Genomic DNA, 26,463 nt, shown 5'->3' with positions numbered 1-26,463 from the left:
TCACTTAACGTGGGCATAATAAGTCAAATTTCATTTACAAGCATGCGACTTGTTCATAGGTTTTTGAGGAAAACTTTCCACGAGAAGAACTTTCAATGAAAAAGGGTTACTTACGAAGGAGGAAAATAAATGCCATGCTGACTGTTCTTTCGATTAACCAACAATGGTAAATATTTATGTAATTAACAAGTTGAGGCTATCATCCACCATATTATTCAAACTAAAGCTAAGGCACAGATAAAATTAACTAATTAATTGACTTTGATTACACTCCAAATCAAACATGAACCGACAGTAGGTAACTCCCTCTTTCTCCCTCTCTTTTGTCTTATCCCAGACATCTGATTACCTAATCAACCAGACACTACTACTCTAACTATAAGCTATTGGCCTATATAAACACCCTCCACTGGGTCTAATGATCATATAATTCCAGTAAGAGAAGCAAAGTTTTGAGTTTCACCAATAGTACCTAGCTCCTATCTCCATCCATCTTTCTACCAATAGTAGCCAATTTAACTTCACTTTTGGCACGTAAAGCATGGGTGCTCCAGTCCCTGCATCACCAGGAATTCTTCTGACAGTTCTACTCTTTGCTATGAGCTGCCTCTGTGCCTTTCCTGAGGTTGCCGGTGCAAAGTATGCAGGCATCACGAGGCACTACAAGTTCAACGTACGTATATATATATATGTATACACTTTGCGCATGCTAACACTCAGCTAAGCATTTGATTGCACGCTTTTGTCTGGCTAGCTAGCTTCTTATCATCATGTTCATATGTAAGTAACACTTGTTACCTGTAATTTTCTTTCAGATAAAACTGACAAATGTCACCCGGTTGTGCCACACTAAGAGCATGGTGACTGTTAATGGGAAGTTCCCGGGGCCTCGCGTAGTGGCCAGAGAAGGCGACCGTTTAGTGGTGAAGGTGGTCAATCATGTTCCAAATAACATCAGCATCCATTGGTATGAAAGTGATCAAGTTCTCTGTTGTATGGCACTGTTCTTCATGGATTGATTAACAAAGACATGTAGTTAAACTATATCTATATGATTCGTGTTGGTGGTAAACATTAACGTGTACTTTTGGTGATGAAATGATGAATTGAATTGAACAGGCATGGAATTCGACAACTTCAAAGTGGATGGGCAGATGGGCCATCATACATCACGCAATGCCCTATTCAAACAAACCAGACTTATGTGTACAACTTCACTATTACAGGACAAAGAGGAACTCTCTTCTGGCATGCTCACATCTCATGGCTTAGAGCTTCTGTCCATGGACCTCTTATCATCTTCCCTAAGCGCAACGTTTCTTACCCATTTGCCAAACCCCACAAGGAAGTGTCTATCATGTTGGGTAATTATATACCTTTTTTTAAAATTTTCTAACCAAATATTCTGAGTTAGTTTCTCAAGTTAATTTTTTTTTTTTTTAATCTTAGATTTATTTTTACAAATATTATAAATAACTCAGTTATTTTACTCTCCGACTGTTATCTTCTCCAAAGTCAAACAAGCTAATTAAAAAAGCATTTGATTGAATAAACCGCAGGAGAGTGGTTCAACGCTGATCCTGAGGCAGTGATTAGACAGGCTTTACAGACAGGAGGGGGGCCAAATGTCTCTGAAGCCTACACCTTTAATGGACTTCCAGGTCCACTGTACAATTGCTCAGCAAACAGTAAGTGATCGTAGCTCTTTTGGTCACCCAATTGATACATGAAAGCTTATTACACACACGCACGCTCACGCGCCTGGACATTTATTTTTGTATCATATGTTTATAACCTGCAGATACATACAAGCTAAAGGTGAAGCCGGGAAAGACATATCTTCTCCGATTGGTCAATGCTGCACTCAATGACGAGCTCTTTTTCAGCATTGCAAACCACACCTTCACCATTGTTGAGGTGGATGCAACTTATGTGAAGCCTTTTGAGACCAACCTTCTGGTTATCACACCGGGACAGACCACAAATATTCTTCTGAAGACCAAACCCATTGCCCCCAATGCATCGTTCTACATGTTAGCAAGACCATATTTTACTGGCCAAGGCACATTTGACAACACAACTGTTGCAGGGATACTCGAGTATGAAACTTCTTCGAATTCGACGACTTTCAAACCAACCCTTCCTCCGATTAATGCTACAAATGCCGTCTCGAATTTCACAAGAAAACTTCGCAGTTTGGCTAACTCTCAATTCCCGGTTAATGTCCCTCAAACAGTGGCCAAGAAATTTCTCTTCACGGTTGGTCTGGGAAACAGCCCGTGCCCAAAAAACCAGACATGTCAAGGGCCTAATGGAACCAAATTTTCAGCTTCTGTTAACAACATCTCCATGCCTATCCCTTCAACAGCACTCCTTCAATCCTATTTTTTCAAAAAATCAAACGGGGTTTACACCTCTGATTTTCCAAGCTCTCCTCTCCATCCATTCAACTACACAGGGACCCCACCGAATAATACTTTTGTGACCAATGGTACCAAGGTTGTAGTGCTGCCATTTAACACAAGCGTGGAGGTAGTGATGCAGGGCACTAGCATTTTGGGTGCTGAGAGCCACCCTCTCCATCTCCATGGCTTCAATTTCTATGTTGTTGGAGAAGGGGCTGGGAATTTTGATCCAAACAATGACCCCAAGAACTTTAACCTTGTTGATCCTGTTGAAAGGAACACTGTTGGTGTGCCTTCTGGTGGCTGGGTGGCAATTCGTTTTCAAGCAGACAATCCAGGTTCGTAGCTCTATTTCTTAATAATAACAATGATAACAGTGAAAAATAATAAATTGAAGCACACCCTTTCCCTTTTCATCCCGTTATTTTGAGAGATTTCATTTATTCTACTAATGTTTTCTTGATCATATCAACATTATTAATGTGTGGTGACGCAGGAGTATGGTTGATGCACTGCCACTTCGATGTCCATTTGAGCTGGGGGTTAAGGATGGCATGGATTGTCTTGGACGGAACACTTCCCAGTCAGAAGCTCCCTCCTCCACCTTCTGATCTTCCCAAGTGCTGAACAATGCTATGATCATCATTTTTTCTTCTGGGTTTCGAATTTTAACTTAAAATTTTGCTTCTGCTACTGCTGCTTTCCTAATGTTTTCGTTGAAAACCTGTTAGTCGCCCGCCGGCATTCCTATCGGATTTCTCTGTATTTCTGGCTTGCCATTCTCAAAAGCTGACCATCGAGTTCACTGGAGGTTTTGTAATATATTACAGAGTTCATTGCTCTTCATTGGAGCATAAATAAAAATTGTTCATTGATGAAATTTACAACCCTCTTCTCTCCCTCATTTTGTCCGGTATATATCCTTAATTCACCGATGAGCGTTTGCTGGAGCATGAAAAACTGTTCTTTTGACACGTCATCTATGCCTTCGTCTATGAACGACCAGCAAACTAAGACCCCCTTTTTTTTCGAGCTTGAATGAATTTTTTGATGAGATGTAGATCACAAAACTTGAGGTTTTTGATCCGTGAACAAGAAAGACACGGATTTGCTTTTTGATAATCATTTAAAAAAAAAAATATTGATTATTTTTATACTAATATTAATTTATTGAATGGTGAAGTAAATTAAAGAAATATAAAAATAAATTTAATTCCTCTTGTTTTTGTACTCTAATAATAAATAACAAGTACATTACAGTAAAATACATAATGTATATTAATTATGTTCAGTAAAAAAACCAGTGTTCTAATTTGCATAAATATTCTTACAATGTATTAATAATTAAATGCACATAAATGTATTTGAAAAACAAAAATTAATATATATTATTTTTGTTGTTTTATTATCAGTATCAATTTCAATCATAATTTAAAAAAAACACCTGAATATACCTTTTACTAAACCACAATTTAAATTATATTTTTAATAAAACACATATTTTAATCAAATCAATTATAATTAAAAATAATTTTTCTAAATAATTTCTTAGAACTACCACAGTAATAAATACACTGAGAGACTAATTAAGTTACACAATGAGTCATCCAACTGTTTATTGATAGGGAAAGTGGGAGAGTTTATTGAGTAGGTTCGTCCTTTCAGAGGAACTGTTTTTTTCTTTTTTATGCTAGTGGAAATTGAAGCGTAGAGGGAACTGTCTATTTTTTGAGGGGATTATACTCCATTATTTTTTATTAATTTTGAAAATAATTCATGCTATCTTAAATTTTTAAATTCATCGTTTCTATTACATTTATGTTTTTTTTTAAAGGGAGTATGATTTTAAATTAAATTAGTTGTTGTGTTTTTTAAAATATATTGTCCAACATGCCACCACCTTCATTCTTAACATTTTTTTAAAGTTTAGAAAAAAATAAGCTCATCTAGGCTGCTGGTCAAATCATTTTTTTCCTATCTAAAAAAAAAAAAAGAAAAAGGTTGATCAATGACAAACCGCTTGATGCATCTTGAGAAAAAGGATAAATGGATGCTTTAAAAAACATGCTCAAAGGGTAGGGTCGACTCTAATATCATGCTCCATGTTTGAAGGATTTAGAGTTGATAATGATTGCTTTTAATATATATATATATATATATATATATATATATATATATATATATATATATATATATATAAAACAAATAAATTTTTAATCAAAGCATGCATTAAACATCTTATGGATGAGGGGTTGAGGTAAGGGAGGGTGGAAGGACCCGGGGCCTGCAAAAAATAATATTTCTAGCTCTTCTTTGATAATTTTAAATTTTAGATTCAAAACTAGTAAAATTTAAGTTTTGACACCGCCATAAAAAAATTCTTAATCTTACATAAATGTTGACTTATTAACATTAATTAAAGAAAAGGAAACTAAATAAAACAAACTCCTAGGCCCACGCCAACAGAAGGGAACCAGGATTCACATGTAGAATGGTGGCACGACGACAAGTTCCGACCGAGAAAGCCCAGCTTTTTCGATGCTATTCACACTGGATATGAATGGAACAAATATAAGAGGACTCACTACGATCACGACAATCCACCTCCAAAGATCGTGCGAAGATACAAGTTTGCTATCTCTCACCGGACCTGATTAACAGGATGACGGGATCAATGGTGAGACCTGCATTCTAAGGTTTCATGCAGGGCCACCCTCTGAGGACATGGCATCCCGAATTTGTGGACGGAGTTTGGGACACGAGACATAAAAAGGGATTCAAGAGCGTGTTTGGTAGAGGGATCTTGCGGCTTCATTTCAACTTCCGACGCTGTTCTCATCGCAGGTGACATGTAAATAACCTTGTGGTGGAAAATTTTGTATCAATGGCATTCTGATCATAAAGTGGTCTTTTTCCATGTTATTGCTTGATCTGATGCCATTTCAACCCTGCCAGTTGCAATGAAGAAATGACAATATATTATCATACAGTCATTGGTTTTTAATTATTAGACAAAAAACAGAAGGTTGTAATGCTTGATTCTGCTCAAATTTAAAACTGCAGAACATTTTTCTTCTGTCTTCCACGACTGATTTTTGAAAAGTTAGAATATGCAACCTCTTTCTTTTCTTTTTGTTTGCTTTTTACCCTAAATTCTTCCAATGTTCTTCTGAGGAAACAATGACTGGTGGCAGTTTCTCCAGTGACTAATAGTGTAGATACCATGTTCCGTCCCACTCATCTAGTTGCACATATGAGGTTTTTTTTTTAGGATTATAGATTGAGATGGCTTGATGCATCCTAGCCAGAGTGTGACTGTTGAAAGATTTGATGAAAATCGAGGAGCTAAGAGCTTAGATACCTTCTCCATTATGACAAGTTCTTATCTTAAAGTTGATCAAATAGGCGGGACATGTGTCATGTCAAGCCATTTGTGGTTTCTGATATTTTTCAGTGCTTAAATGACAAAATTAGATGCTATGTGCTCGTTAGTGGGGAGAGATGCTTGGAAAGGGTCCAGATTCTTGCTTTAGAATCAAACTGTATGCAAGTTGTTCATAGTAGGATCAGTTTAGCTTGTATTACCTTCTACAGAACTCTTTTTTTATCAATGGTTGAAAGATGAGTGACACTCCCAATGCAGATCCAATAACTAATAATGTCCTACGTACCTTACTGCCAGTTCCAACAGCTGAAATAAATCTCTCTCCCATCAAGAAAAAACAGAGAGGAAAACGGAAACAGAAAAGAGATGAGATAAGACTGCTATCAGACAACTCCAATAACAGAGCAAAACAAGTCTTGCTCGTGTTGAGATCCAATAGGACTAAGAATGCATGCAGAGAAAATAAAAATCAATGAATGAAGAAAGTTATTTGGAGTGTCTGGAGAATTATATATATTCGATGTATGATCTCTTGCAAAAAAAAGTTGAAAATTCTAGCTCTCTTCAAATTGTACTTACTTACAACTGATATTAACTCTCTATGATACCAATATCTTCTTGGTCAGATGGTAGAAAATTTACGAGTTCAATCAAACCCAACATCCATCTTTCAGAAAGAAAAAGGGAAACGCAAAAAAGGAAGAAGAAGCAACCAAGAAGATACATTTAATCCCTTACACGATCTCTTTGCACGTTCCTTCAAGAATCACCGTGTTTGTGCCAACAAACAAGCATGGCAACACAGCGCCTCATGATATAAAACCTTGCCTTCTGTTCCTTGGCTAAGCTACTACATTTACGTGAAATGGAAGGGCTTTTCTGAGAGTAGCTCCTTGGAAGAGGACACTTTGGAGAAGAGATTTTAAGGGATGAGCTCCTCAAGAGAGGAGCCTTGGAAGATGAACTCTTTGTTGAGAAACTTCTTGTGAAAGAAGATGAACCTTCTTTCTTCGATAGCTTCCACTTCTCAGCCATCTAAATCTTGGAAACTAGTAGCGACTAGCTAGTAATAGCAAGTAATATGATATGATACTTCTTTGTTTGTATATGTCTGTGAGAGTGAGAAACAGTTGAGTGTGTGAGAGGTAGAGGGAGATAAATGATCGAGGATGGGACTTGGGACTGTGGTGGGGCTCTGATATTTTATATAGTAATAGTGATTTGGGCTTCAAGATGTGAACCATGTTCAGTTTGCCACTCAAATTTCTTGCCTGGTTTGTATATTTGGTCACATTGTATCCATTTTTTTTTTATTTGCTCTCATGGCATCATCTTATTGGCTGGTTCTCTGAAGTCTCATGGTCTCTATTCTTACCACATGATCTCCTGATTCCTTCACCTCCTTCCTCTTGGACATCCATCGTTTATCTTGGAGACACTACTGCTGTGTTACGGTGCTCCATCATGGTCCCTTTTTTGTTTTTTTTTTAAAAAGAAAACTCAAAGGTCATCACACAGCAGTACTCCATACAGAAGGAGCGAGTGAAGAGAGCTCATCAGCAGACAGACATTAGCTGGTTCAGCGAAGAGAGTTGTGCCCATTGTTCCACAAAGGACAGGGTTCGATCTGTGTAATAATTGAAGTGTTTATGAGCTGTGGTGAAACCAGGAGTGCGTTCGATCTGCATTGAAGTAGGGCTCCTTTGCTTCTGTGACGCTGTCCTTGCAAGACCTGAGGTCACAGTCATTGTTGCTATCCACCTGTTTTCTCTCTTTGGCTTTGGCATTAACTTCATTCCGAGTCACTGTGTCGTGTAGAAATTCTGTCTACCAGGAATAAAACTTTCACCATCATAAATTTACTTTAACGATGACACAGATTTCCCACCACAAGTTTGGTGCCTTCTGGAGCTCCTTTTTCAACATCGAGGGTGTCAATGTGTAACCTGATATGGTCATAATTTACTTGGTGTTTTTATGAAACCCAGCAATCATCGAAAAGCAACATGTTTGTTTCAGCAAATAAAAATCATTCTGGAAAGAAAGGAAACTGTTTCGAAAAATGACTTCAAGGATCTTTTATTATGCATTGGATGCAGAATCTTCTTTCCTTTCCTTCTCCTGTGATTCTTTTCTTAATTTGGTTTAGACTAGATTGATGGCTGTGTTTTGCCGCGGGCTGGGACAATTTCTTTACGGCTGAAAAAGTAATGCCAAGGCGCTATTATTGTATTCTTAAAAGCAAAAAAAAAAAAAAAAATCAATGTCTCGACATAATTTTTTTTTTTAAAATTAATGATTATCTAACTTCATGAACAAAAATATAAAATGATAAAATTAAAAAAAAAATATCCATGAAAAAAAATTAAAACACAGAGCACCAACAAAACCAAGTGAAGTTGTCAAAACCCGCGAGTAGTATCTTGCCAAAACTTAAATATTGAAAAACAATTAAATTGAAGGGCAAAATAAAAAAGAAAAATCAATTGCACAAAAGAATCCAAAACATAAAAAAACAAAGGAAATCAATTTTTAACGAACTCAATGATGACAGAATGAAATTTTTAAAAATAACCGAAGCAAACCTGATCAAACCTTTAAAATTTATAACATAGATCATGAGGTCAGATAACAATGTAAAGAGAAAAAAAAAAAACAATATAAAATTCTAAAACAACCAAAATAATTAGGGATAAACATGAAACAATAAATTTAAAAAAAAAAACCATTTAAAAAATGTAGATTTGAAAAGAAAAGGAATCAAATTTAACATAAAAAGAAAAAAAAAATCAAATAATAAAAGATGAAAAAAAAACAATTTCAATTAAAAAAAAAATAAAAATAACTAAAAATAATAATAAAAAGAATAAGGATTATATTTGATATAAAAATAAAACATCAAATTTTTAAATTTAAAATTAATTTATATATAACTAATTTAAAACCAAATACATTGCAATCAAAAAAATAAAAACTTAATTTAACTTAACAAATAAATAGCTAAACTTTTTTATTTTTTTTCAATGAACAACGTGTTTTTCTAGTTAGAGAGAGAAAAAAAAGGTGGAAAGGGAAAACTCTTTGTTAGCACCCCTTCATGCGCTATTGACGAATACGTGCCTCATCACCATGACAGGGTGGTGAGACACATCAAATACCATCATGTATAGTAGCATTAAGCATGGTATGGAAGTTGCACGCGCCACCTGAAACGTGTGACGGCATAATAACTTTTTAAATTTAAAATTAATTTATATATATAACCGGCTATTCACCGTGCATTCCCGATCTAAAAAGTAAAGAGTTAGTGTTCTTATGAAGGATGCGGATTAATATCCGTGAACCACTGGTATGTATATGTACCCTATCTTTCGTCCTGAATGTTTCCATGCTAGCCAGACAGCTCCATGGCTCCTTAATTATTATGCCATAATATATATATATATATATATATATATATATATATATATATATATATATATAGGAGACTGTACTGCATTTCATATTTCTAAATGTGAACCTTGGAATTTAAGATTCACAGGCACATGCAACCCTCTGGATCAGTAGAAATGAAGCTCAACGTTCTTCAATTAATCAAATCTTTATTCAATAGAAAACAAATGAAATTTGAAGTTGCCACAGATAAATAATTCACCAATGGTGCTCTTCTGAGACTCGCCATGTGATTTTCTAAATTGATTTCTGCTCTGCGTCATCCGGCGGTGGACGCCACACTTCAAGAATATTGTTCTTCGTAAGAGATTATTTAAAGCCAGATTAACGCATGATCAAATGCATTCTTAATCAATTATTGATTCCATAACTCTCTCACAAGTAATCATTGCATACTTTTTTTCCCCTTTCAAAAGTTATAAGAATATATTTTATATTTGTCTTCCATTTGAAATAGTTTTTTAATATGATATAAAAATCTTGAAAATCAAACAATTACAAGTTTAAAATTTATCATTATATTCTAAGTCGTATATTAAAAAGTAAAATAAAATTATTTTTATAAAATTATTAATAATTTAAATTTTTAAAAGTTTTTTGATAAGTTTTTCTTTAATTAATATATTTGGTTTGGTTAAACCGTACGTTTACATTCTATTAAACTTGAACCATAATTTATTGAACCTTATGATTGTATTTATAATGAGATATGGTCTTAATTCAATGCCTTTAGTTCAAAACTAAAAACATTGATTGTGTATTTAACTTTACATTAATTATTATCTAAAAGGTGAACATTACTGTAAACACAGATTAATTATAATATTGTGGATTGCTAAAGTGAAAATATTTTTTATTTCAAAACTTTTATTTTTTAATATAACTATTATAGAACCAAATTGAAAGCCAATTTAAGTTAATTTATTAGGGACCAATGAGATTAAAAGATAAAGAACCAAGATTAAAAAAAAAACCTTGAGGAAATAGGTGGTATTTTTAAATTTTTGGCAAAATACTTTGCAGTCCTTATATTTTTCCAATTATAAATATTAGATCCCTTTAATTTTTAAAATTTTAAGAAAATTCAATTTTGATGTAAAACTTTATTTTTTTTTTCCAGTCTTCCATTTGATAGAAAAAAGATCTTGATATCAATGAGTTCCATTCTATGAGTGGAGTTTTACTTAAATGTTCTTTTCATCTTTAAATTGCATATAAAAGTAAATTTGACAATGAGAAGGTATCTATATTGTTTTTTAGGTGTTTTGAGCCAATAACAAGTTGAAAAATAAATTTTTGGGAGAAAAAAAAACCACAGGCCTACTTTTCTAGTGCCACCTCTATTTTTTTCTTTTTCTAAAAAAAAAGAGAGTTATTGTTAGATATAACAAAAGTCTCGTGCTCTTAGTTGACATATAATTAAATAAAAAATAATTTCAGAACTAAAAAGTTTTTTAATCCAATCGATGCATAATCTGGATCACATGTTTAACAGGTTAACTCTTGTTAACATAAGTATGTTTTTCCCTCCTTTTGAGTTGAATATGTTTATTTTTAATTTTGTACTTTAACATTGAGTTAATTAATAATTAAGTATATATCATGATATGTTTTTTTTTTTATTTATTTTTTTAGAATTATTATCATCTTATAATTTAAGCTGTAGATTTAACTGATTAACTCGAGTTACCTAAATTGATATAATATGTTGTGTTTAAGCATTTGTATATAAAAAAAACAAATATAGTACAATATAAGCTATTATGAGATCTTTAAACATGAGGTACGGCATAATCCTACACACCTCTGTGTTTTAATACTGAGGGTATTGAATAATATATCCTTCAAATTGAAATCACAAAAGGGAACAGAGGAGCTGTGTTACTGTTTGACTGGTCAATATGTGCCCAAATACAAATGTAGATGCCACCCACCTGGCTCGGCACTTAACGATGCAAGCAATCCTGGGCGTGGCCTGAGAGGTTCGTACAAAATAATCAGGTTCGTGATGCCATCTCCATGTGACCTTCACACATTGTTTCAATCATCATGATATAATATTTCAATCAGCAGAATCATGTGTGCAAGTGACGATGTTTTGTGCATGTGATTTATGACACAACACCATATGAAAGAGACCGCTCCTTCCTCCAGCCTGATATCGACAAGCTCTAATTCAAAGCCATAAATCTCTACCACAATTTCACCTTAATGTAAAAGTAAAAGGAAAAAAAAAAAAAAACAGAGGTGAAATCAGAAGGTGTAATGACTAGTCTTTTTTGGTGTGTTTTTTTATTTTTTTTTACAAATAAATTCTAATCTAGAATAAAGATTTGAGTGGTCAAAGAGATAGAATAGAGGAGTCAACATCTAGCCACATGGTGTGTTCTATTGGGTATTCAATGCACCTTTTTCTTCTTCTTCTTCTTCTTCTGATACTCTTTGGGCATAGCAAATTTCTTGCTTAATCATGTGGACTTGAGAACATGAACATTTTGGGAGACACACATGGAGACATGTGAGCTCACAAGGGGTCAGTGCCCCTTTATGCTACAAGTACACTCCATTAAAACAACAGTCAAACTTTCCATGGTTTTGTATCAATATGGGTTGGTATCTTGATATAAAATGTTTTATATTATATTATATTAAAATTATAATAGGTTATTAAAATATCAACTTGATGTTTTTTTAACTCAACATATTTTTAAAACATACACAAATATAATTATAAATGTAAAAATAAATATTCTTATTAATAGTCCATTATTTTTTTATATCAGCACATCAAAATTATAATACACTTAAAAAATATTGGTTTGATATTTTTTCAACCAAACACACTTTTAAAACACATTCAAATACAATTATAAACACAAAAACAAATATCCTTGTGAATGGTCCATTATTATTATTATTATTTTAATTTTTGACATTAATATATTAAAATTATAATACACTAAAAAATATTAATTTAATATTTTTTTCAAGTCCAACACACTTTTAAAATACAGTTATAAACACAAAAACAAAAACAAAAATCCTTTTGAATGGTTCATTTTTTTTTTTTTTGTTAAAAACAAAAGAATAGAGGGTCTTTCACAATCTATATTATTGGCTACATTTACGTACATACCTATAATATTGAAACACAAAACTAAGAATGGTTATTGATATTCACGGGAGATTTTGGTATTATTCATACTCATTTCAGATCCCAAAACCATTATATATACTTAACTTATTTAACTTATTTGCTCAAAGGATATGTAGTGTTTGAAATTATATTAGTATTTATTTTTTAAGATATATTTTACTTTGGAAATATATTAAAATAATATATTTTTTATTTTTTTAAATTTATTTTTAATATAAATACATCAAAATACTTTTTAACACAAAAAAACATACACTCTAAATCGGTTTAAACATGTACGTTTCAGGCTAATCTATTATTGTTTCACGCCATCCCTACACGTAACACAAGTGAAAGATAGCGTTTGGATTTGGCTCATGTCTCTCTCTAACTACAATGTACTAACAGGCAAACATATACTAGGCGGGCCCGTGACATATACTAGGCGGGCCCGTGCTATGTCACGGGCCTTACTATTTTTATTGTAAATTATTTAGATAAACAAGTTGATTGATTCACATTAAAAAAAATAAAAAAAAAATAAATATATATAAAAGAGAACATGATAACGTGGAGAGAAAAATCTTTATCAAATAAAGAAAAAATAATTTTACTCAATTCTTAGCCTATTAAATAGGAATGACAAAATCAATTAACAAAATGATAAAAAACCAGTGCGAGTCAAAATAGCTAGCATGATAGACATGTTATATGGGCATTAAATGATGAGCTAATTCTGATTAACCCTTCAAACTTTCATTCTAGATCATAAGATTTGGATAACTCATATAAAAAAATTGAAGACAAATTTAAAAAACTATTTAAAAAAAAAAATCAATGTCAAACGACGACAATCAAAAAAGAAAATGAGCCAAAAACAAATGTTAACCCCTGTTAAATTTTCAAACCTCTGACTCGGGTCATCAAGCTGAAAGCACTATACATTGAAAAACCACGAAGCCCAATCCTCAAGAAATGAAACATTGAAGGACTAAAGTGGAATAAAAAATTAGACAAAGATTCAAAATAAAAAAAATATCAATTAAAAAAAAAGAGGGTTTGAGGGTTAAAATCAAAATAAAAAATAAATCAGAGAGCAACAATGAGTTTTTAATTTGAGAGTTAAATTGAAAAGAATAATAATATTGACAAAAGGATAAGAAAAAAAATAAAAAGAACCAGGATCAAATTATAAAAAAATAATATACCATAAATTTGGATTGAATGAAGAAATTTAAAACCAATAAAACTTATATAAAATGGTTAAGGAAAAAAAAATAAAAAAATGGACCAAATTGAAAAAAAATAATATATGATAAATTGGGATTGAAAGATGAAATTAAAAATAAATAAAAGTTTTATAAAAATGTCAAGACAAAAAATCAGAAGTCAGAAATCAAAAGAATAAGAATAAAAACTTAATTTGAAATAGTAAAAATAAAGAGAACCAGCCTGTAATTTTTAGGGGAGGAGAGATAAAGAATAAAAAAAAAAAAGGCCCACTGCTAACAAACCACGACACTATCTCTGCTAACACACACCTCACTACTAGGAAGAGAATGTAGCGGCGCATCCAACAATATGACGAAAGGGCAATTTCGACCACCAAAAGATGTCATACACGCCGTTGAAAGGACTCAAATGCCTCTAATGTGCTAATATCTTTTTAGATTAAAAATAATAATTTGTAAAACTAAAAAGATGAAAGTGCCCTTGATGATCCTGAAATTCACAAATAAACCTCTATGAAAAGATTGAAATGCCTCTATATACATGGCTTAATCTTGTTTTCATTCCATGGTAAAATTTATCATTTTACTATATTTAAAAAATAAAAATATCAAAACACCTCTCTTAACTAGTTTTAAAATATCTGATCTGAAGAGTACATTATGTCATTTGATGCATCTAAAAAAGTTAAAAAGACAATTAAATCATGAACAAAGCTTTAATGACTAATGTGCTATGTAAAAATATCAAAATATCCTTGAGTCAAAGACAATTGTCTATTTTTTTTTTTGACAAGGCATAAATGTTATTTTACTATTATAGTGAATAACAAAATGAGTTTATAATCACAATGTTTTTTCCTTCATCTTTAGTTTTTTATTTTTTATATATGTAAAAATGAGTTTATAAGCACAATGCTAAGTTAAGTAAATTGATGTAAATTTATTTTTCACCTAAAACCACAATCCAATCTGATGGATCGACCTGATTGACCCTTTCTAGATTTAAAAAAAAAAAATAAATTTGAAGTAGAGTTAGTTAATCTAGTGAGTCAATTTATAATCCAGTCAAAATAAGATTAAAACTCGGTTTAATTTAAAAATATTAAAATAGTATTATTTTTTTAAAAATTAATCCAATATACTTAAATCCTATATAACCCATAACTCTAGCCTTAGAACCCCAGGTTTAATAACTTTGCTTGACATTAAAAGGCCAACCTAACTCTAGCGCATGAGAATAGAATGACTATCTGGTCTTTGGCACCAATTTGTTTTGGGATTCGGGCCCACAACATGGACTTGTTGATGCTTCAAGCTATCACAATTCAGATATAATATCAACATGAGCCCATAAGATAAGCTCAAGCAAAATTAAATTAAAATGAAATAGCATAATGCATGAAAATTCTACTAAATTTCATCCAAGATTAATAGCCCATGCCATATCCGATACACCATTTATTTATTTTCTTAAAAATATTGATTAAGCTCCTTATATTTTTGTTTAACTAAAATTGAGATATTGTTTGCCGTGTGACTTAATTGGAGTGGATTGGAAATATTCTCCCCCCTCTATAATAAATACATATATTGAAGGAAATGTCAAGTAAAAAAAGGAAACTGGTTTTTACACTTCAATTTTTGAACTCTGTTCCGATTGGAAAGCAAAAAAAATCGCGAGATTGGTGAAGTTAACATTACAATAGAGTTGGAGCAATTATTTACAATTTGGCACATTTTAAACACACTCGGTTGAGTTTCAAAAGCTCAATTTTACCTGGAGAGAGACGAGAAACTAGTGTCAGCAATATCAATTATTATATAACTATATGGTGACCCATGCTAGACGGGTTCGAATTTTTTTAACATATAAAAATAATGCTCAGGTAACAATAGTGTTTTTAAATAAATAAAAAAAACTTAATATTAGGATCGTTAACTTGACTGGATCCAATAATATTAGGTAATCTAATAATCTGATTTAAAGCGGTGACAACGATAACAAACAAATAATTAAAATAATATTTGACAATAATTAACTAAAATAAACATCCACCAATCTCATTCATATATATAAGGAGCAGAAAAAAAATTGTTAGAGACATATCGTTACTCCACTATAGACATCGCCCACAACAAAAAGAGTTTGCTGAGATGATTTAAACTTCATCATAAAAGGTTGCACAACATTATAAAAAGAAGTTGCATGGACCGCTAGAGCAACACCCTGAAAAAGGAAACTGAACAAAACAAAAGGAAGGAGCATCCGTGTATGTTCAATCAATCAATTATATTTAATTTAAGAATAAATTTATTTAAATAAAATAAATTTAACAAAAAAAAATATAAAAAGACCTGAAATAACTAATTAAAAAAAATATGTAGAAAGTATATATAAAAAAAAAACAGAGTCCAATATCAAATTAAATAAATATTAAAAGGTGAAATTAAAAAAAAAATAACTTAAAAAAAATGATAAAAAAAAACCGTAATTCTGAGTGAACTTTTAAAAGTTAAGTTAATTTTTAAAATTTACAAATCGTGAAATACTAAATAATCTTGATCATTCAATTTCCTTGGATCAAGAAACTTTAGTTAATAATTTTGTTACATTTTATCATCAGCAGTACGTTGATATCAAGTCTTTATTATTATTTATTTTTTCTTCTTCTAGAATACATTGCAATTTGCTACTCAAGTATTTATCCATGCAAAAACTCCATTGTAACGAGGAATTAGCTAATTGCATTTTGATCCTTGGGTTTCTGTCATTCATGGCTAGTTGCAGACAGCGTTTTTCGTTAGCTTTTCTAGCTAATCCTGGTCTTCCTACGTACTAATGTGAAGACTAATTTTCTTTGAGACTCATGAAGATCAGACTGTGGGGCTTTTTAGCTGTGGAATCTCTATCTAAAAATATGGTTGAGGTTTCACAAGCTACTGTCTGTGGTTTCTCATTTGATGTCAGAATAGGGTTTATAATTAATGTTTTCTAGTTGCTTTATTAGCTAGGGTTATGTTTGCTTTTAGTTTTCGTTGTTGGTTTGTCTTTTGTTTCTAAATATCCTGGTTGCTCCGAGATGTTTGTTCTTGTCGGTATTGTATAGGCCCAGCTTGATGTTCCTATCTCTCGTCTTGGTAGTTCATCTTGGATCATCCATGGTGTTTAATTATGAATTGTCCTATCTATCAAAACAAAAACACAATAAGAAGATGCAGCTATCCATCACTCATGCAACCCCTTTGCATGACCTATAATCTTAAACAGGACAAATATAGCTTCCTGTACGAAAATTAACAAATATAAATGGAAAAACCAACCAAAAATGGCTCGTATAAATTATATTCTTGCAACGCTATGCGTTTGAATCAAAAGAAGAGAGGATCGATTGATAGATAATAAAGAATGTATTAGAGGAATAAACAAGGTGCCTATTTTCCTACTTAGGGCATCCAAAAGGAAGGAACTGATGGATCCATCCTTTGTTCCATCATTGGATTATTTTCAAATCCAACCAATACGAAAGGATTGTGAGAGATTGAGAGCGTAAATTGAGAGATGCTTTTCAATTTTATCTTTCATCAAGATTTTATGTTCTTTTTACTTCCAAGACTAATTAACTGATGAAAAGTCAGATCAGTAATGAGCTACTATCTCTTCTCCATCTTCTCTTAATGTCATCCTTCCGACTAAAGAGTCTGAATCTATCATCGTCAACGGCTATATCTGTAATGTAAAGATGGGTACGTGGCTGCCACAAGCTAGGCTAGCAGCGCCATGAATGACTCAAATTATCATCTGTGTTACCATTGATCTTTAGCAATGAATCTAGGTTTACATTTTCCATCAATAAGTTCAAATAAAACAAAACTAAGCATATACATGGTACCTTCCTTTACTTGCTTTTCCTATTCCCTTCCTTCGTTGTAATACCACCGGAGATTGAAAACTCACTCATCTGTACTTAGCGCCACCACCATAAGAACTAAATGATCTCTAAAATAGACAATAATTGTAGTCATTTTTCCTCCCCCCCCCCCCCCCCCGATAAATCAGACAAGTTCATCAAGCGCATGAGGAGACCAAAGGCGAGCCACCTAGAAGACAAATTACAGGCTGAGCAATGATCAAAACATGCAAATATGTTAGTACTGTGTTTGATATTATTCTTTTTAAAATGTTTTTTTATTTAAAAATATATTTTAAAAAATACTTGCATATTTTGATATCAATGTATCACAATCTTTTAAAAAATATTCATTTAATATTTTTTACAAGTAATACAATTTAAAACTCGCCCAGAATAAAAGGCTAACGCACTCGCAGCCACTTTGATATCAATTTAATTATTTGGGTGTACCTAGCTAGCTAATTCATAGGGTAATTAATCCTTGCATGATTATAAAAAAGAAAGAACGACGGAAAGATATACATCGGGCGGTGGAGCCCTTGATCTATATTTTTCAGCAAATCTAAATCCTCCGTATTGATTAGTGAGACAGGTTCACGAGCTCATATGAAGTGTATATATCAGCACAACAGTATTGAGTTGGACTTTATTATCTAAAATAAATTCTTTATCATACATAGTTTCATTAACATTTTTATTTTATTTTATTCAATCTCTTCATAATCCTGAGATATATAGGATATAGGCATCACATATAGTCATAGACTCACAGTAGATATTCATCTCCCAGTCCTTAATTTTTGTCAAACCAACAATCATTTCAAATAAAAATTCCTTTTCTTGTTCTAAAATGCTACTAGGATCTTACACGCATGAGACGTCATAAGAAAACGGGTCAAAAAAGAGAAGCTCAGGGGGGGAAGAATAAGATAATTACGATTATAAAAGGAATATTCATTTTCCTAGCAATTTATAAAATAAAATACAAAACAAGAGTAAGTTATTTGTCAAAGGATTTTCTGAGGAACCATTCAACTAATTAACGAAAAGGCTAACCCACCACCTTGTAGTAATCGCTATAAGGAAAAGCTATTACATAAATATGACCTGAAAATCAACGTTTTTTATTATAAAAATAATAATAATAAAAAAAATAATAAGAAGGAAAGAAAGAACTCAGTTTTAAGGAAAAGCTGCTGCATAAATATAACCTCAAGACAACATTTCAAAAGAAAGAAGTGATCCTGGAGCTATATGCTCTCCTATGAATCCAGAAAAGAAAGAGAGATCTTAATAACTTTAGAGATCGAACTACCAGAATTATGATAAATAAATGAATTTAGATTACAAAAATTAACAGTCCATTGAGAACCTTCTATGTACAGAAGGTTTCCGGCTGCCGTTTTGATGCCATAAAAGTGCAGAATAATCAGTGAATTTCTCAAAACTAAGCTGAGGTTTGACAGAAACACCACACCTAAAAATGAAAAGGGAGGACTAGCTAGTCGTCTAATGATCATTCTTATCTTTCATTAATTCATAAAAGTGTTCTGTAGCAACACCATACAACGAAACCTCACTTAGTTGACAACACAATCAATCACCAACCTTGGAAATTAAGTAGGCAAGTGAAAACTACCGAAGGACATGATAATTAAAATATTCACACAATTTATTCATTCAACAAGCATAATTAAATAGTAGCTTGAGATATGTTAAAGAACCATTACCTCCATGGTTTTGGTTAGATAATTAACTTACACTCCACCTTTGATCAAATTGCAGAGCTCGTTGTACATGTTTGGTATGCAACAGTAAATTAAGAAGAATAGTCATATATTTGCCGATGCAGCATCATCAAGATTCCCATCAGAAAGGAACCTTTCGAGTAAAGGAGGTGACCGTGTACCACCCCCACTCAAGCCTTAAAGTTTGTGAATCTTGATGCTGCCGCATCGGCCAATATAGACTGGTAATCTTGATCAGATCTTTCACGAGTATGAATGGACCAACCCTAACCCTAAAAGGTACTAACCCATGAAGTAAGAGTAAAGAAAAGGAATGAATATGAATGGCCCGGTAATTAAGGCAAACAAATCCACCTGAATTAATCATTGTGGAGCTAAATAGGAGAGACCCCCTAGTGGTTAAACCAAAGGCCAAAAAAAGAAAAAAAAAAAAACAAGAATGAAAGGTAAAAACAGATGTATCTCACAAACTGATGGCCAACAACAGTATCACACCTCTTCAATATTCTCGACATACACATACCTTAGACTTCAATTGTCGGAGCACGTTAAAATGAAAAAAAAAAAAAAAATACAGACTGAGAACGAGCTGGATCACAAGAAACTTTGTGTGTGTGAATTTGCTGTGAAGATACGGATGAAGAGAGGAAAGGGTATACATATAGCTAGAGAGAGATGGAGTTCAAGGAGGGGTTAGATAATTGATTAACCCACGAAGAAGATTCTTTGGTTTGAGGGTAACTTCTGAGATCATATGGGCTACTAACTAAGCTCATGAATCCGATTATATCAAGTTGATTGTGTTTGTGTGTGTGTGTGTAATTTATATTGGAAGGATATAGACCCAAAGCACTACATGTTAGCAAAAAGAAATGATTTGATTGGACTCGAAATATTGAATAAATCAGCTGTAAATCCAAGTTAATCCGCAGTCCGAGCCAGAATATAAAAAATATTCCAAGGACTGATCCACACATGCCCCCAGCTTCTACACACAGGTGTCCATAAAGGAACTGGCAAGATCTATCTTTTTCTAGCTAAGCAAACTGTAAGATCTCCCAAAAAGAAAATGACAAATATATGCTGGAGTAGCGGCTTTTAAGATTGGTAAGAACTGAAAATTTTCCTTTATATAAAGCCGATTCCCAGGTTCTGAGGATGGGTAAATAACCAAATACTATATAGGAAGATACCCAGGATTAGACAAGCATTCCATGTGGACCGTGGGGACGAACGCAGAGGGATGTGACCCCAGATATCTGATGCTGCTTTCTCCAATGATTTTTGGATTCTTTCTTACCACACTCAGCTTTTCAAACGCCTTCATTTGCTTTTCAATTTAGACCCAGCCACCTGTCATTTTTTGTGTGGCCCTAGCACGATCATTTAAAGATGAATAGGTGTTCTTGACGACATCTTTTTCTTTTCTTTTTCAATTCGACAAGTTTAAGATTGGTGACATTTTAATTCCATTTATAAGCTACATCGATCTTTCTGAGTAAATTCACCTATATATGTTGACAGACTTACGAGTCAATTTTTAGTGCGGAGGACTCTCCACTAGGCTTGGCACAATAACTCACAATTTAGTCCTTAATATATAATTTTTAAATTCATTTTTTATATGTTTTAATAATTGTTCAATCTTAGTATATTCCGATGATGCTAGCTGGGAAAAAAACTCAGTAAAGAAATTGAAGAAGTTTTTCATGAGGTGATAAAACTGAATCTGGAGAATTTGGTGAGCCCGGTAATATATACATGTCAGAAAAACACTTTGATAATAAAGTTGGTATAGTATTTGTGCATGAGACGAGAAAAATAAGTATTATCTTGGATTAAATGTTTCTTCAGTCCTGTTTAAATCTTTTATTAAACTTGTGTTGTGATTGATTTGTGTTCTATAAAGAAATGAAGTGTTAGAGAGATAAACTTTGGCTTTTTGGCTTGTCTAAAGAAATGAAACTTTGTTTATGCAGATTTTTTTAAAATAAATATCTAAGAAATATTAAATATAAATATTTCATAAATATCCAAGTTATAAGATATTTAATATAAGTATTTTATAAATATTTAGAATATTTATGGACATGTACGTATATACTCTATAAAATAATTGTATAGTTTTTTAATGTAGCAACAAATTTTCTAGCTTCGCACTTGGTCTAAAAAGATAAAAGTAACCTCAGCAATCCTTTGTTGACGAATTGGTTTTTTGAAAAGAAGCTAAGACAACCAAAATTCTCTTCAAATAACAAAATCAACTCTACACTGCCACACAGCATATTGTCTGTACATCTACAGTGATTAATACAGTAAAAGAGCAACTCCCTTTTTATGGTTGTTAAGTGTGTTGCTTGCAAGTTTTCTGAGCAGCCAAATTAACATAAATATATATAGCCAAATTATAATTTTTTTAAATGTACTTTTGAAAAGCAAAAATAAAATTGACTTCTATATATATATATATATATATATATATATATGCACGCAAAACTTTATTATATGATGTTTTACTTCTCGTACGTAGCAGGATTCAAACACCAAAATTACTAGCTTTTCTTTCATTTTTTTCTTAGTTTTTCCTCTACAAGCTCACTTTCCACTGTAAATGGATTGTTGAGATTGTACCGAATTACCTAACCTTTATGGGATTTGCCCTTTCTAGAGCCAATTGAACTACACCGAATTTAGAGCTTACATCTTACCTAACCCCTTCAGATCCTAGAACATGAGGCAGACGATGCTTGCTAGGCTCAAACATGATCGAGTCTAGCCGTCGGTCATATGGCTAGATTATAATGTTTTTCTCTTTATTCCCTCTGTCCCATGTGACTTGGATCCCCATTCATTTTCCCTCTTTTTTTTTTTTTCTATTTATTTATTTAACCCATCTTTCACCTCTGACCTCAACCTCTGGTCATCGTGACAAAGTTATTGGACCACAGAACTGCTTACAAGGATGAACATGCATGATGTCACAAGATCTGTCAATACAAATTCATAATTCCCTTTCAAGAAAACAGGCGAGCTGCACATCCATGGATCGGAAAGGCATCAATTCAGTCCATCTCCCGGAAGAAAAAGTGGAGCGCATTCGTTCATATGGGGGCAGGTGGCACCATGTTGACACGTAACTTTATGCGAGTCATGATTGTGATTTGCTGCTAGGAGCAAGGAAACGTGTGCACTACGTGTAAAGGCAAAAGACACTTCATAAAGACCTACATGCTTTTGCCTATAAACAATATCTTGCTAGAGGGAATCAGTTTAAGAGCCGTGATGCGAGGCATCAACTCAATCAATTGGATAACCTAGGACTATTATATTCATTGATTGTGCTTCCTCTGGAGCTTAGTGACAAATATTAGTTAATGGCAACTTGTGCATTCACAAGAACTACCGACGACGCCCTCTGCTTCTGTTAATTACTGGTGGCTTCTATCTGATTGATGCATGGCTCCGCCGCCTGTTAGCTTTGTCAGTGTAATTTAAAGATGTAATCATCGAGTGATTTGTCTGTATAATTAAAAAAATGATATTTAAGAACTAATAGCCAAGAAAAAGAAAGGAGAAAAACTGATGTGGCTTGAGAGAGGAAGAGGAAAGGGAAAAACGGGGGGATTGAAAAAGCGTAAACCCCGGGGCTAAAAATCGGTGGATCAGTAGTAAATAGGGTAATTTTTTATTTAAAAATGATAAATTAGGAGGGAAATTATTTGGATATGGGATGAATATCCCCGTCAAATTAACTTAAATTACTATAAAAAAAATTAATAAATACAAATAGAAACATCAACATAATTTTTCCTTTACCGATCAAATTTTCCATCACTAAATTCATCGGTAAACACCAACAAGAATATTCTCATGGTATATAAAATATGTATGTGAAATGTTTGTTAAGATTTATTATTTAAGTGTTATTGTTTATTGCTTAAGTGTCATTGTTTCCAGCTGCATAAGCTTGATTATAGCAGCTAGAACGAGTCTTTAGGAATAATCAGTAGATAAGCTACTGACTTAGTCATGCACCACGTCTCTATGATTAAAGAACGTGAGCTGCAAGTTTTTCGTAATTCTGTTTCAATTTGCATTCCTCTATTTCATTTGTAAGGCTATTTACAACCCAGAACTTTTCTAATCAAATAAGATTTTTTCTCGAGCATTCACTATTTCCAGTAATCTTTATCACAGCAAGCATATCAGTGTTCTTCTGAGTTTTACATCTCAGGTATTCAACATCTGGTATCAGAGCCATGACAACTGAAAGTAGTTTTGTGCAACCTGCAATTCCAAAGTTTGATGGGCACTATGATCATTGGAGTATGCTCATGGAAAATTTCTTGCGTTCCAAAGAGTATTGGAGCCTGGTGGAAGCTGGCATTCCTGCTGCAGCAGATGAGGAAAGTTCAACAGATGAACAAAGGAAGATTATTGCTGATCTAAGGCTGAAGGATTTGAAGGCTAAAAATTACTTATTTCAGGCCATCGATCGATCAATCCTAGAGACCATTTTGAAGAAAGACACTACGAAAGACATCTGGGATTCATTGAAGCAGAAGTATCAAGGCACAACACGAGTGAAACGTGCCCAGTTACAAGCTCTTCGCAAAGAGTTTGAAATGTTGCATATGAAGGAAGGAGAGTCTGTGAATGTTTATTTCGCACGTACTCTCACCATTGCCAACAAAATGCGGATCCATGAGGAGAAGATGGGAGATGTGGTGATTATTGAAAAGATACTACGATCAATGACTGCTACATTCAACTATGTGGTGTGCTCCATTGAAGAGTCAAATGATCTTGACACTTTGTCCATCGATGAATTGCAGAGCAGTCTGCTAGTACACGAGCAAAGGATGGGACGACACACAGAGGAAGAGCATGCACTGAAAATTACTCATGAAGTCCATCATGGTGGAAGAGGTGGTCGCAGCAGCTTCAGAGGCTGAGGAAGAGGAAGGGTTTTGTTTAACAAATCTGCAATTGAATGTTATAGCTGTCATGATTTTGGGCATTTCCAGTGGGAATGCCCAAAGAAGGAACAAATGCCAAGGGGGTTTTATGCAGAAACTAGTGAAGAGATGCTACTCATGGCCTATATTGATGCTGCAAAGGTTGATGGAAAGGAATTGTGGTTCCTGGATTCTGGTTGTAGCAACCACATGTGTGGCAAGAGGGAGATGTTCACAGATTTGGATAACACTTTCAGGAAATATGTCAAGTTGGGGAACAATTCCAGTGTGGCTGTTCTGGGAAAGGGAGATGTTCACATGGAAGTTAATGGGATCATGCAAGTTATCACAGGAGTTTTTTATGTACCAGATTTACATAATAACTTGCTGAGCATTGGACAATTGCAAGAGAAAGGTCTTGTTTTTGTTATCAAACGTGGCAAGTGCAAAATTTATCATCCAAAGAGAGGCTTGATCTGGGAAACAGCAATGTCAACAAACCGAATGTTCACTATATTGGCTCGCACACAACAACAAGAACAGAAATGTCTCACCACAATTGCAGAAGATCAATCACAGCTATGGCATCGCAGATATGGACATTTGGGATGGAGTGGTCTCAAACTTCTTCAACAAAAGGATATGGTAAAAGGATTACCAACATTTCAGGCACGCACATAGATTTGTGAGCACTGTCTTGTGGGAAAACAACAACGCAATTCTTTTCCACACAACAGCACATGGAGAGCATCTCAGATTCTTCAACTTGTGCATGCAGACATATGTGGACCGATTACTCCCATATCAAACAGTAAGAAACGATATCTCATCTCTTTTATTGATGACTATAGTAGAAAAGTATGGGTGTATTTCTTGATTGCGAAGTCAGAAGCCTTTCATGTTTTCAAAAACTTCAAAGCTAAGGTTGAAAAAGAAACCAGTATGAACATACAGGGGTTGCGCACAGACCGTGGGGGTAAATTCATTTCATTGGAATTCACAGATTTTTGCAGAACTCATGGAATTCGCAGGCAATTGACAGCGTCATATACACCACAACAAAATGGTGTTGCGGAGAGGAAGAATCGAACCATCATGAATATGGTTCGTAGTATGCTTACAGAAAAAGAAATCCCAAGAACATTTTGGCCAGAAGCTGTAAACTGGACCATACATGTTCTGAACTGAAGTCCAATTTTTGCAGTAAGAAACATGACGCCAGAAGAAGCATGGAGTGGTTGTAAACCTTCAGTGGAGCATTTCAGAATTTTTGGGTGTGTGGCACATGTTCATATTCCTGACAGCAGAAGGGTCAAGCTTGATGATAAGAGCATGAAGTGCATTTTGCTAGGAATCAGTGACGAATCAAAGGCTTATCGTCTTTATAATCCAATTTCCCAAGCCATAGTTGTGAGCCGAGACGTAATCTTTGAGGAAGAAAAAGTTTGGGACTGGAATCAAACTACTCAAAAACCACCCATGGTTGATCTTGAATGGGAAGTTGCTGCAGATGCCAATCCACAAGATGATAATAATGTAACTAACACTACAGCTATTGAGTATCTTCAAGGAGGTGGGATACCTGCTGAAAATGATGTAGCAAAACCAGCATACAATAAGCAGCCTGAACAAGATGAGGAATTTGATCAGACTCACACGACTGTCACCACAGGACGTGTTCGACGACAGCCCAGTTGGATGAATGACTACATCAGTCATGTTAATTTCACTGAAGAAGAGGATCAGGCACATTTAGTTCTATTTGCTGAACTAGACTCAATTACATATGCTCAAGCTATGCAGAGTGACAAATGGCAGAAGGCAATGGATGATGAAATTGCTGCAATAGAAAGGAATCACACATGGGAATTGACAGAGGTGCCTGCAAATGGGAAAATGATTGGGGTTAAATGGATCTACAAAACCAAACTTAACGAGAAGGGTGAGGTAGACAAATATAAGGCTCGTTTGGTTGCAAAAGGGTACAACCAGCAATATGGGATCGATTACTCTGAAGTATTCGCACCCGTGGCTCGTTTAGATACAGTTCGTATCATTCTTTCAATCGCTGCTCAACATGGTTGGACTGTGTTTCAACTCGACGTAAAGTCAGCTTTTCTACATGGAGATTTGAGTGAAGATGTCTATGTTGCGCAGCCACCTGGATATGAACAAAAGGGGTTTGAGCACAAGGTATACAAACTTAAAAAGGCTCTCTACGGTCTGAAACAGGCT

The 26,463-nt window shown here is 33.7% G+C and overlaps 2 protein-coding genes and 1 long non-coding RNA gene across 3 annotated transcripts; 1 reads left to right on the top strand and 2 right to left on the bottom strand.

Moving 5' to 3' along the window:
• Window positions 1-425: 425 nt before the first annotated feature.
• On the top strand, window positions 426-3,285 carry LOC118053697 (laccase-2). The gene is made up of 6 exons (XM_035065026.2): window positions 426-673; window positions 816-967; window positions 1,120-1,364; window positions 1,560-1,688; window positions 1,802-2,743; window positions 2,902-3,285. Exons 1-6 carry the CDS (start codon window positions 542-544, stop codon window positions 3,030-3,032), a joined length of 1,731 nt encoding a protein of 576 aa, XP_034920917.1. The 5' UTR covers window positions 426-541; the 3' UTR covers window positions 3,033-3,285.
• A 3,157-nt stretch (window positions 3,286-6,442) lies between these two features.
• LOC118053698 (small polypeptide DEVIL 11-like) lies at window positions 6,443-6,972 on the bottom strand. Its single transcript, XM_035065027.2, has one exon. The coding sequence runs from the start codon at window positions 6,823-6,825 to the stop codon at window positions 6,550-6,552; it is 276 nt and encodes a 91-aa protein (XP_034920918.1). The 5' UTR covers window positions 6,826-6,972; the 3' UTR covers window positions 6,443-6,549.
• A 10,422-nt stretch (window positions 6,973-17,394) lies between these two features.
• Window positions 17,395-20,474, bottom strand: LOC140955940 (uncharacterized). The gene is made up of 2 exons (XR_012170722.1): window positions 19,253-20,474; window positions 17,395-17,728 (listed from the first exon to the last, which is right to left on the bottom strand). It is a non-coding gene; the product is annotated as an uncharacterized lncRNA (long non-coding RNA).
• Window positions 20,475-26,463: the final 5,989 nt, after the last annotated feature.

This window comes from Populus alba, chromosome 9 (assembly GCF_005239225.2).
Source record: "Populus alba chromosome 9, ASM523922v2, whole genome shotgun sequence".
Lineage (NCBI taxonomy): Eukaryota > Viridiplantae > Streptophyta > Magnoliopsida > Malpighiales > Salicaceae > Populus > Populus alba.
Note: the sequence above shows the minus strand (reverse complement) of the source record. Positions and strands in the feature narration are given on the sequence as shown.